This window comes from Pyrus communis, chromosome 12 (genome assembly GCF_963583255.1).
Source record: "Pyrus communis chromosome 12, drPyrComm1.1, whole genome shotgun sequence".
In the NCBI taxonomy this organism is placed as follows: domain Eukaryota; kingdom Viridiplantae; phylum Streptophyta; class Magnoliopsida; order Rosales; family Rosaceae; genus Pyrus; species Pyrus communis.
The window spans coordinates 4298149-4311841 of record NC_084814.1 but is presented as its reverse complement, the minus strand read 5'-3'; the positions used below and the strand labels follow the sequence as shown (position 1 = coordinate 4311841).

At 35.5% G+C, this 13693-nt stretch overlaps 1 protein-coding gene across 1 annotated transcript; it reads right to left on the bottom strand.

Annotated features, from left to right (window-relative positions):
* Window positions 1-3221: 3221 nt before the first annotated feature.
* Window positions 3222-8944, bottom strand: LOC137711071 (uncharacterized). The gene is made up of 5 exons (XM_068450272.1): window positions 8502-8944; window positions 6475-6536; window positions 4841-4931; window positions 4223-4325; window positions 3222-4146 (listed from the first exon to the last, which is right to left on the bottom strand). Exons 1-5 carry the CDS (start codon window positions 8696-8698, stop codon window positions 3433-3435), a joined length of 1167 nt encoding a protein of 388 aa, XP_068306373.1. The 5' UTR covers window positions 8699-8944; the 3' UTR covers window positions 3222-3432.
* Between the last annotated feature and the right edge of the window lie 4749 nt (window positions 8945-13693).

Sequence of the window (13693 nt, the reverse complement as noted above, 5' to 3'; positions counted from 1 at the left end):
TATTTTTAATGTTTTATTTATTTTTTAATATTGTCTTTCTATATATAATTATAAAGACTTTTTTTATTGTTTAAGTAATTAATTATAAGGGTAAAGTTGTCAATTTGTTAGTAGAATTTTGAGTGAATGGGCTATGTGAAAGCGAATTAAAACCTAAAGGGGTGTTAGTGTAATATTTCAAACGTAAGAGGGCTTTGTGAAAACTCAAAAAACCTTAAAGGGTATTAGTGTAAGTAACCCTTTTTGAAGAAAGGTGCAAATGCTCAGTGGGTTGGAGGAAATAACTCATTTATATACTAGGGCAATTAGGTCATTTCCATTTTTAGAAAAATCTTATTTTCGTCATATTGTTGTGTATGTCATGCGCATGTTCTGTGCATATCCCAAAAATCCTATTTTGGTGCAAAGATTAAGAAAATAGGTCTTTTTTGACAATTTCCTTTAAATTTATCTCAATAATACGCCCGAAAACCTAACACTTGGTAACCTGTTTGGCTTTCAAACCCATATTTTTGCACATTTCATCTATTATTATTGTTTGATATGCGTACCTTTATTTAGAATTCAATTAATTTGTACATTTAAAGCTGCTGCAAATGTCAAAATTCATAAGTAACTCATTCATGTTCATCAATCAGGTTTATACTTATTCATCTGGTTTATAATGCAAATGAACCTTGTTGGAGGACCTCCAATATATGTTTGTATGTGAATGAATCTAGGGATATCCTTGTGGTTTATAATGAGAATTAACATGTGTTCGTCAGTTGATTATTAAGAACTTTCGTGCTTTTTTTCTTTTAATTTACTTATTAAGTTATTTGATTTTAAGGACCAATAACTTAGGTTGAAGATACCAATAACAAATTTGCAGTTTGTACGTATGATCAGTGACATTAAGTTGAAGGATTCTTTTGAGGCCGATGTCTTCATGATATGTATTTGTAATGTCATTTTTATCAATGAATGAAATATCGTAATCTTCTTCAAAAACTGAAACAAACACATCCCCATAAATCATGCACTCTAATCGTTGTGCAGTAAGTTACTAGATTTGGAATTTGTCTTGTGGTGCAAGTCTTGAAGATGCTTTAGGAGTAATAAAATGACGGAAAATCTTTCAAGATCAAATTAAAGGTGTTGGATTAGATGGTTTTTGCATTTTCCTAACCTGAACTTTCTTGTTTGTAGAAGCAACTGGAGAACCACATTATATTTTGTGTCTCTTTATGTGTGGTAAATTATTTATTTTTGTGATTGAAGTCACTTTGGATGCACTCTTCCCTCCGCTGATTGCTAACAATTTTGGCTGCCAATCAATTGAGATGAAAGTTTGTTAGACACTGTTGCTATTGCTACATTACCAAATAATAATCCTCTTTTGTCCCAAGTGCACAACTGCACAAGCAATCAAACAGCTATCAAGGAAAAGCTATAGATTATTAGGGCAACCTAAACTGCATGCTTAGTCAGGATTCTTTAAAAAAATAATTAAAACCCTCGTATAATATCGTCTCATTCAACTTTGTTCCCGTAATGTAGGAGTTGCTCTAATCGGCCAATCCTCCAACCCTCCTAATATTTTTCCCTCGGACTAATATTTTTCTCTGAAATTGCGACTTAGATAAAAGAAGAAGAAGATAATGTATTAAGTCGGCAATAGTGAGAGGAGAGGACAAGAAATCATTTGAAAACTACGTAATCCAAATATTGGGGTTTTCTTGGAAGGTAAGGAGATTACCAGAAAATGATAAAATATTTAAATGGCCTGCATTTAAGAGCCTCTCTCCCTCTCTGACAACCACTTTTCTTAGCCCAAACAAGCTGCCCAGGCCTTTTTTTTTTTTTTTTTTTTTTCCTTTTCTTTCCTTTTATTTTTTGATATGACGATATATTAATATTAAAAGATAAGAAATAAAATAGTTATAAACTCGTTATTATCGAAATTCAAACTTAAGACCTCTTATATCGAAATTCGAAATAAAATAGTTGTGTGGCCGAGTGTGGTCTTCGTCGCGAAATTCCACGTGCAAAGGATTGGAAGCCCAAGGTCAAAAGGCAAAGGCCTAAAATTATTGGCTTAGTCCAGGATTAGAGTTTGTCTTACAAGTAAAGGAAAATAGCTCATAACACGAATAGTGACCCTTTCCTTTATTAAATGTTTTAAAATTGCCTCTCTTTTGATTTTCTGGTCGAAAAGCTAAAATGTATTAAACTTAAAACATATTACAAACAAAGACCAACGGCCAAGATAAACAGTGGGAGGGCCAATCCCACACCGACAAAATGCCTAAAACTAAAAACACACAAAAGAGTAACAAACCCTAATCCCCATCAGGGAGAAGAAACCTGCCACCGCGGAAGTATCGCAATAACCACCAGAGTGACAACCATGTAGGGATCAAATCAAAAGAGGATCTGCAAAGAGTCAAGCACAACCAAAATAACCCAAAAAAGACCAACCTAGTCATCTAGACTGTACCCCCAACCACCAAACCTGCGAGAAGAGAACCCAGTTGACACAACATGGGGGTGGGGAGGGCCAAGGTAATGTGTAAAACACCCTTAGTATGACGGAGGTCACAAAACACTTGGCCCAAATTCTCCAACATTACTGGTGAAGCATGGGGCAGTCTGGTAGAGATTTACATCCCAAAACGAGTCCAATACTCGAAAAGTTCATTTTTGGTATGGACAAAGGGGAGTTGATGAGAGTTAGAAGATGGAGGTGACGGGGGATGCAGGGCGAATGGGGGAAACTGATGTGAGGGAAAAAGGCTGCATAACTGGTATTAGGGTTTGCAAGGGGGGTAAAAAGTTGGGAGGAGAAGAAAAGGGGGCAGTAGAGCAGAACAGGAGAGACAATGAAGGATGTCGGGGAAGCGACAATAAACGTAAACGTCGAGAAAGCATGCTAACGACTCTCAAACCGGCAGAGACGGTTTGGAGCAGTACCGATGCTGGAAGGAAAGAACAATGTTATGAAGCTTGAATTAGGTTTTCCCTTGTATTTGAATTAGGTTTTCTGGATTCTGAAAAAATTTAGCGCACACAACCAACCTTGATTGAGCTCTGTGTGTCTAACTCTATTTCCATCCTCACTGGTTTGCTAATTTTTGTGTCACCGTTGAAACAGAGATGCTTTTGGCTCGACGAACCTCCTGATTTTAATAATACTAATAATAACAGCTTTGTAGTAAAGATTCAGCAGACAGAAAACGCTAATTAGAAGCAACTGTCATAAAAACATCTTTAGAAATTTGTCAAAATAAAATATAAAATCGAAAAAAGAAAAACATTGTTGATATCTGAACCAGAAGAGCAACTCAAGGATGAAATTACACTAAGCTACGACACCTCTCTCAAACCTATGACACTCTAAAATTGACAAACTATAAATTCGACTGCATTCTTACCTCTAAATCTCTTTCATCATAAACCTTCTATCTGCTCAATGGTAGAGAAGTGAGCATCCACGGTTTTCAGAGTTTCTTGATCAATTTCGGTAGTGCTAATCACTTTAGGAAACAAACAATTCCACTCCTTTCGGGGGTCTGGATCATTCTTCGCAGTCTGTTTCTTAGTTATGTCAGCCTCTTCGGATTCTGATCTACTAGTCAATTTGTGTTCACTGAAGAGCTGAGATTTCAACTCCCAGCACGCCTTCAGATCCTCCTCGTTTCGGGCTTTGTTCAGCTTATCAATGAGATCGCCTAAAGCAGAAGCCCTTTCAGCCCACCATGATTCTTCTTTTGGTGGCCCTTTATCCAATCCATTTGGTCCAATTGATTTCTTGCCCCCGTCATCAAACTCGCGTTTCTGAAGCTTCTTTAGTCCCTCATCAACAACTTGCTGTATCCTCTTTCGGAAGTTATTGGTTCTCATTGGATTTGATCTCAACTTCAACTTCAGTCCTGACACCATACCTTCAGTTTCATCTTCCGTAGCACTAGTAGTAGTATCATGGTTTGATATGGATGATCCATCCCCAATTGACTCCTCCATAATAGATTTCACAGAAAACACTTCCTCTAATAGGGTGACGTTCTGCATGTATCGATCGAAAGCTTCATTTTCCACTTCAATGTTTCTTTCCTTGTATTCCTTTAACTTGGAAAATCTCCATTCATTAATAGCCACAGCATCCTGAAATTAATATTTTTAGTTAGAACAGGTCATTCTTACCGTACAAGAACAAATAGATAGTACCAAGGACATGCACCTTTCTGGTCAAAGGCTTCTTTGAACGAAGCGGAATATGCAGATTATTGAATTGAGCAAAATTGTTCGAAAGTTGCCGGAATGATGCAACTCTATGGGAATTCCTGAAATACAGCCAACAATTTAAGAAAATCTACAGCCAGAACGAAAGCAGTTCTTGCTTTGAAGACCTTTCCTGAATGAAGTTCCCATGGCAGCCAAGGCAAACAAAAAAAAAAAATATATATATATATAAAGGATTGAAACATGGGAAGCTTAGAAAGCCAACTGTTAAGGTTAGGGAATAAAACCATCAAAGTTATGACTATAGAACAAGCTAGAAACCAGTGCAAATCTTGAGCCAATTGCCTTCCATAGGAAGATTCGACTCGATTAAAATCAGCAATTTTGACAAATCCATTCTCAAGTTAGGTCATAGTGAATAAGACAATAAACTTGGCTTGCTGCCAACAATTTAAACTTTGAAAAATATGACAAATTACTATACAAATGGTAGAAGAGCAACGGAGTTTTGTAGGAAAACAATTTAACGACAGGAATCTTAGAGACGGTGCAAGTGTAGACAAGAATTACAAGATATAAACAGATGTTAAATGAGCTGCTGATGTTTCGAACTCACCCTGATGGTGATGCCTCGGTTGACTGATGGTCAAATAGAGGAGAGTTTGAAGTTGGTGCCTTGTCTGGAAAAGTTGCATTTGTTTTCAAAACTGCAGAGATAATTCATGTATATTAAGGAGAAGCCAGAAACAAACATGCAAGGATGAAAAATCCAAACAGAATTTTTTTTATAAGACCAAAAAAATCTCCTTAAACAAGAGCTTTGGATCACCCACCCTAACCGCTAGGCCTATCCATAGAAACCAAAACCATAAAATGATGCTCAATGCAGATCTCTTGAAATATTTGAGAATGAAAAAAACTAGGTTTGAATGCTTGGTTAATAGTTATATCTTAAAAACAATAATAAAAGAAGGACAAAACTGATGACCGATCTTTTTATCAGAAACGAAAAAGAACAATGATCAACAAGCAGTTCATCAGGTTCAAACACCTAAAATACAATTGAAAAGCAAACTCAACTATAAACCAACGAAAACAGTCCCACTTAATCTAAAATGGCAGACCAATCCAAATGGATAGGTGAGAATTCCCAAACCCAAACATGAACCGACCTATCACAAGTAACACATAACCCAAGAAATCATTCAAAGACATGCCAAAATCAAGTCAACATCCTACCCTTATCAAGACACCATTGCTGTCTCTTGTGTCATGTAAGTGAGCACTTGTTTCTGACACGCACAAGTTAATAGGCATGTCACCTGGGTAAGCAACTATGATCAAAATTTTACATAACCATCTTGTCCGCTGATGGCACAGAATGCCACTTCATGCCTCTAAGCATAAATAGTTACCCACTAGCATGCGAAAACTATACCAATATCGCATTTAACCAGATGCCCCGCTATCTTTAATTTGTGCTACATGTCAAATATGGATATTCATCCAACACACCCGAATATCTTAGGGCTAGGAATGTAGTGTTTCCGAGACTATTCATGATGCTTCCAGCAGCTCAAAGACATATAGCTTACTCAGTCCCCTGCATAAGTGATGTCATGGGTGGTGGAACATGCACGCATCTGTACAAGAACCTTAAAGGTATCCAACCCTTCTCCATTTAGGAAAAAGGGACGTTTAGTGGAATCGGCACTTTAGGGAAAGAAAAAAAAATATATATATATATATATATATATATATCTACAGAGGAAACTACCAATTTTCCCTCATTGCCACTCATCAGAGTAGTTGCTCAAAGCCATCAGCCAAAAGCCATGCATAAAGCCAAAAGCCATGACTACATAAGATACCTAGAATTTCTCAGACCCCACAATAAACTGCAGTTGTTATCGTCACTCACATGAAATTTATACTCTTTTAAGTGGCAATGTTGGAAACCATACAAACAAAAGCAAGCAATACAAGATTTTGTCCCGAAGCTTGAAATGACAACTGTAGAAGATAAAGCTTTGAAATGCCAATTGTAAAAAAAGCATCACCAAAATGAATTTTCCATTAGTTGACATCTAAACTTCACAAAATGCACAAGCACAACCAACCCTCCACAAAAGAAGAAAACTGAATATAATTATATAGTCTTCAAAATAGCCACATACTTCAAGGATGTTTTGATAAAGCATAGACTTGAACAGACATACCATGAATATGACATGGATTGAACAGACATACCATGAATATGACATGGATTTTGAGCTTTTGAGCAGCAACTCTTGCATGACTCGTAAGGACACCTGCACATTCGAATCAGCTCAATAACATGAAACAGAAAGAAAGAATATTATTCTAAATGTAGTAATACAAACATAACATATTTTCAACATAATAGAGACTATATAGCATTTGGTAAAAACATACTAATAACAGAGCACATCTTGTATGAAGAAAAAGAAAATTCCTCCACCTTTGTATAGAATATCAAGAAAGTCAGCGCATTAAGGCTTATCTCTTATTGGGCTGGAAGGGGAAGGATCAATAATTGAAATTAACATGGAAAACTATATTTGGATGTGCCTTAGTGAGATCTGTGAACAAAACCGTCAAACAGTAATTTCACTCTTTCTTTGTTTAGATGGTAACAAAAATGGATTATCCTAAGTTCCTAAACTGCACGCTTAGGGTCAAATGGTACTTGAATGGAGTTAAGGAGTGGCTGAAAATGAGAAATTTGAACTGAAAATGAAGAAGAATGTCAACTTTAAAGTCTCATTAACGCCATTCTAGGAGTCTCACCACAAACTTCAAAACTTCGAAGAAAGTTAATTAATGAGTAGTTGAGTATATCACATAAAGGCTCGCACATCAATGTAAAATCCTAATACACTAAGGAGAAGCTAGACCAATAATTTACCAAGGAAAGAATACTTACTAATGTTACCTAGGTAGTGGGTCTTGTCGATACATGGAACGAGATTACTTAAGGGGTATACTAGCTTCTTTGGTACAGAGTTAGTTAGGGGTACATGGTATACCTGGTTGCTATATTACATCAACTTTATGTCTTATATTTATAGAGTCCGTTATTGGGTTAAATTGTTAGTTGTTAGGAGGGAAGGGGATCGCAAGGGGTCGAACCCACACTAGAGTGCATAGGCATGATTACTTTCCACCACTGTGGTAAACGCCATCTGCAAGGTTATCTGGCTTTTAATTGGTGATTTAAATATGTTTCTATAATTGTAGAATGTTAATTGGGATGGAATGTCGATTTGTGGGAATCAATTAATGATAGTATAAGAACATGTGGCGGCCTATTCGTATTTTCTGGCAGCCAGAATCACATCCAACTTTTAACTCAATTCCTACTTTGTCGTGGCAGCTGTTTAAACACTTCACCTTCATCTTTTCCTCTTCTCTGCAGCAGTCATCACCCACCATGGAGAGCAACTTTCTCCTTCAATATTTCCTCCCTCTCTTTCTCAAGTTCTCCTAATTTCTTTTTAATTTTCTTCAAAACTCTTTAGTTTTAGTCTATATCACATAGGAGATGGAACTAAGTTTGAAATACATCTATAAAAGATCGGGATAGCCATTTCTCCAATCTGTTTAGGGAATGCATTATGGTAAAAAAAAAAACCTAATCTTGTCCAAAAATAACTACTGTACTCACTGAATACATTCAAATATTAACAAGTTCCTAATCATTGGTCACGGCATAACTTAATTAATACAAAAGCATACAGCACCGGCTATATCAAATTCCTATATTATAGTTTCGAGCCATATTCTAAAATTGATTCAGAGGCATTCTATCTTGAATTTTATACCATCTGAACAGCCAGAGGAGTCATTTTGACACCGAACGGCTTCAGCAATGTAAAGCCCCCACTCACTGGAATCACATCATAATTTTACCAGAAAATACCATCAAATCGAGGTAGCGAAACAGAATTGCAACATGTCCACCAAGATCTCGTCACCCAGTTTCTACCATCTACCATTAGGCATAGTTAAATCCATGCATTTGACAGCAAATTACTTGCTTTTAAGACCATAAACAACATTAATTTTTAGCGCAAGGAAATCAATTCCCTCAAATTAATTACCAAAACCACAAACAACAAACAAGGCAATTCTTGATTAAAAAACAAAAATCACATAATCCTCTTAGGTCTCCCAAACCTAATTGTCAGAACGCAAATTAATACAACCGGAAAGGCAAATTAAACAAGGAATTCAATTTCCCTCAAATGAATTACCTGGAGCGCGCGACATTGCCGCACTGCTTACACTTAGGCTTGTTAAGGCCGCGAAGGGTCTTGGGCGGCGTGCCGGTACGGTGCACCGGGTGTAAGGGTGCGACTGTAGGCGCGTCGGCGGCGGCGGTGGTGGTTGGGCGAGTGGCGCCGGAGCTGGAGTTGCTTAGTGCAGGCGAGGGCGAAGGAGCAGCTGCCATAAGAGCGCGAAATCCGGTTTTGTATTTTAATTGGTTTTATAAATTTTTTGAACCGAATTGTGTTTTTATGAATTAAAAGAGAAAGAGCGAGAGAGATTTCGAAGAGTGATTTGTTGGCATTTTATTTTCTTTTGGGGATTTTTGCTTTTAAAAAAATATATATAAGTTAAAAAAACAAAAAAAACAAAAAGAAGAAGAGGGTTTTGCTTTTGGTTTCACGCAGCGGAGCGGAGAGAGAGAAGCGGCGGAATTGTGTTACTGTTTGGTAAGGGGTATCGGCGACGCGGTACTGAAAGGAGTCTTAATGGGCCGGATGTCTTAATGGGCCAGTTGATCCAATTTCTTTTTTTTCTTTCTATTTTTTGGTTGGGCTATTCCTCTTTTTTTCTTTTTTTTCGTTTTTAGTTTTCTGAGGCACTTTTCAGTACCGCGCAAACGCCAAGCGCAAAAAAGAAAAATATAAGGTGACCCACTGACATCCGTGCCAGAAATTTAGGCTTGGAATCATAATCGACATGGTGTCAGCCATAACTGTTAAGCTTTGGCGACAAAAAAAAATAAGTGAAAGTATGTTTTCGGTCGAATTTAACTCTAATCACGTGAATTTAACATAACGAATCTAATCACGTCAATTTAACATGGCTGGAAATCCTCCAAGGCCGAGTTGTTTCCGACAACAAACACGACGTATGCTGCAATTACATTATTGTGGCACAGCAAGGGAATGCAAAATTGCAAAAGGTAATGTTAAAGAGGCTAAATTTGCAAACTAAATAGTATGTCATCATTAAGAATAAGCATATTTATTAACCTGTAAGTAATAAACCAATCATCAACTTCTATGTCCTTTAATTTTCAAAATTTTATCCACAAATTTAATATCTCTTGCATTAGTCAATTGCAAATGTTGAATTTTGAAGTTTGATTTGAGTGGCAGAAATGAGGACAATATACCTTGACTGGATGGATAACCAAGCATGCATTGACATCTCCAATTTTCCGTCCTCTTATAAAATTAGGAAAAATAATGCAAAGTGTTTGAAAACTTTGAGTTTTAATGATAATAACAAAATAAAGGATAAAGTGAATAATATCAAGATTGATTTTTAATGTAAAAATATGATTTTTTGTTAAAGTGTCTAGAAACTTTTTGTTAAAGTTCTTTATAAAATTCTTTCTTTTTGGGTTGTCGTTTTTTTATAGGCAAAGACTGACTGGCAGCAGGGAGCTTTCACCATCAACCATGTGAATCGTTTGATTCATCTTCTCTAAACTGTTGTGTAGCGGATTTCTACCATCTATGGCTTTTGAACATACGCCAATCATGGATGACGTATAAAAGTTCTAGACACAATTTTAGGCCTGAAAAAATAAGACTTTCTATTAATAAATAATTAATAGCGGATTCCCATCTCAACCATGGAGAAAGATCGGATCTCTCCCTCAAAATTCATGAATTAACTGGTTTAGATCTTTAAAAATTTGATCAAACGGATAAAATTATTATAATTTTTAAAAGTTTTTACTAACTGCTCTATTTTTAACCGTTTGATCAAATTTTAAAAGTTTAGATCACTTGATTCGTGGGATTTGGAGAGAGAGATCCGAAAAGGATCTCTTTCCCAACCATGATGGCTATATATTAGCCTATCTATATAAATAATAATATGTGTAGGTTTCTTAGCGTAAATATTGTCTTTTTTTTTTGAACCGAAACATTACTTAGGGTAAATCGATTTCATACACATAGCACTGGGCTGTGCTAACCATTGACCAATGTCATCTAGTTTGTATGGCCATCAACATGGTAAGGGATCCTCTTCATATTCCTTCCATCAAATCCATCTAATCAATTTTTAAACTTTTAAAGGAAATCTTATTTGTAGTCGTTTGATCAAATTTAAAAAACCTGGATTAATCAATTAGTGGATTTGATAGAAGATATCTGAAGAGAACCTCTTTCCCTTCAACATGCCTCCAATCTACTCCTCCAAAGACACATCCATCCTAGTTTACCTTTCTTAAGCTACGGTGGGTCCCGCTCTGTCCACTGCTGACGCAGCTGCTGACATCGTGGTGTTGACGATACACCCACGAGCTGGCCCACGTAAGCCCCTCTACCGACCTGCCCTTATCCGGTGACCCGACATCCGACGGTCCTAATTATCGGGACTGGGAAGTTCCCAAATTAATGCTTGGTGTACCAACTAAATCAAAAACGTGTTGAATCAAAATTTCATAATTAATAAAAAATTATTCATATGTGGTTGGTTTGATTTCATTGCGTGTTGAATGTTGAATCAAAATTTCGTCAATTAATAAATGATTACCAGCTTCCTTGTTTTATCTTTTGTAATCAAAATAATGCTAGAATATTTATCACATTTCTTCGATTATATTATTGCAGTCAACCATACTCTGTGATACGATTAATATCATAATATGTCACATTTGTTAAATATAAAACCTCACTTTAAAATTTTGAAAAATAAAGTACAGTAAATGGTTCTGCTCCTAATAACATTAAGGTTTTTTGTAATAAAACTTAATATATAGTAATGTGTGGTTAAATTGGAACAATATCAATGTAATTTGTAATGAGTGCCCGTTCCCATGTCTAAGTTACTGAGTTTAATGTAACATTATGCTTCCACGCTTAATGTCAGATATGGTTGCAAGTGTGGCTCACTGTGTGTATTATGTGGTGGTCCAAGTGAGGAGACTGTGTTGAATAAAAGTCCTACATAAGGGAATTAAGATCCACTCTTAATAACATTGATACATTTTGTCATAAAACTCTACACCTAGTACTCTGTGATTAGGTTGGAACAATATTTGTATAATTAGGAATGCGCACCAATAACCTGTCTCTCTGAATATTTGACAATTCTAACAAGTAATGCTAGTGCTAGAAATACAACATTTTTGGACTGCATTTGTGTATAACTTAATGTGGCAAATCATACATACAATCAACATCTAATGAGATATACTCATTAATTAGCAACACATATGCATCACTTATAAACTTGACTCAAAACCGAGCGCAATGATATTTTAAGATTCATACTGCTAATCTCACTTAGTGGTATAAATTTTGCTGTTGTTGTACACATTACTTATCGCATCCTATGATACACTAATATAATTAATAAATGTGGTATTCTCAACCTTTTCCTAAATAAATTTAAAGGATCATATTCTACGGAATCAAGACCCTAAACCCTAAACAAATGCATTTATACATTTTGTAATGGCATCAATTCACCATTGAAAATTGGAATTGAATTGTCAATTAGTTGAATAGTGTGTTTTGACTTTCCTTTTTAAGTTGTCTGTGCTAGCGATGGGCATCAAATCGCCGTTCAAAATTGACATTGTCATTGAGTTCAATGGTGTGCTTTGATTTTTCTTTGAAGTTGTTTGTGCGCTTTCAATCCGCCTTATATGCTTCTTAAACATGAATCTTAACGATATTGCAAAACCAAGAATTCAAAAGGGCAAAATTAATGCAAACAGAAATCGCACAAACAACTTAAAAAAAACTCATATCTCTAATATCTATCGTAATATGTGTCGAACTCACACAACTTAGAATAATCAAATAATTCCTTAAACCTAAATCATGATTACCACCACAAACTAAAGCCGTAATGCCATGTAAATCATCACATTTGAACAAAGAAGAACGTGCAGGACAATGAGTAGATTAAAAAATATATATATTAATTTCCAACAATCCGATTTTGCGTAATAACGAGTAAGAGTCATGATTTGATATGTGCTAATCTGACCAAAGCCCTTGAAAAAAAAATACTAAATAAAATTTAAAAAAAAAAAAAAAAGTGATTTTCGAGGGAATGTTCAGGAGACTCTTAAATGTAGGATTTTTCATAGACTCTTTATCACCTTACAGTTTAACGTCAAACCCCGTTTCAACATTATAAAATATTATGCCCAAAACATGAGATGTCAAAAAATCTATGGAGAGTTCCATTTTTGAGAGGGTGTAATTAGTATTTCTCTGCTAGAGAATGATTGGAATGAACTAGGGGTGGGTTTGGTTTCATTCAATTTGGTTTTTTTGCCAAAACCAAAACTTTGGTTCGGTTTCGATTTTTTTTTATTCTATAAAACTTGATTTTTTTTTTTTTTTAATATGAAATTCAGAAAAGAGGCTTGCATTGATAGACTACTAATAAAAAAATGTGGAAAGTAGAAAGTGGGAAGGTAGTTATACTTATACAAAGATCATATAAACCAATCTTGTTTTATCAACACCCCCAATTGCAAAGAAAAATTATTACCGTATCTATTCAAAAAACAAACAAATTGAGAAGTTTTTCCAAGTTCCAAAGCCTTCCAAAACTTTCTTCTATAACCAATAAAATATCATCCCTAACCGTAGGTTTGCCTTTCAGAGTATGAGAACGGGCAGACTTGCGTGAGGAAACCATGATGAACAGATGTTGGAGACAACGTGCAATGAGCAATTGAAAACACATCAATAAATAGGGGAAAAACAAGTAGGGAGTCCAATTTCAAAGCAATAAAAAAACTAAAAAGACAATCAATGAAAAAAAAATAAAAAAACACATAACATTATCTAGAATGGGAAAGGATAAAGCAAAGATAAGGAAAATAACGATTTTTTTATTTTTATTTTTATTTTTAAATTTTATTTAATGTCCACAGAAACATAATACAAACGAAAGAAAGGCAAAATAGTCAGGACTATAGAGATGCAATATGATTAAACAAGCCAACTCAAGAGCAACCCCTAAACTCACAAGGAATATTCTCAAATTTCACTTAAGGTGTTTGGGGTGAAGTGTTTACACTAAAAAAGGATCATTATGTGAATACCCTACCATAGGCTTGCAGAGCAATCTCATCTCCACACATCAACAAATTACCCTCAAGAGATCAAAATAGGTTCTTACGAAGGTTGATAGCAGGGTGTAGGTACGGGATTAAGAAAAAAAAAATAGGGAG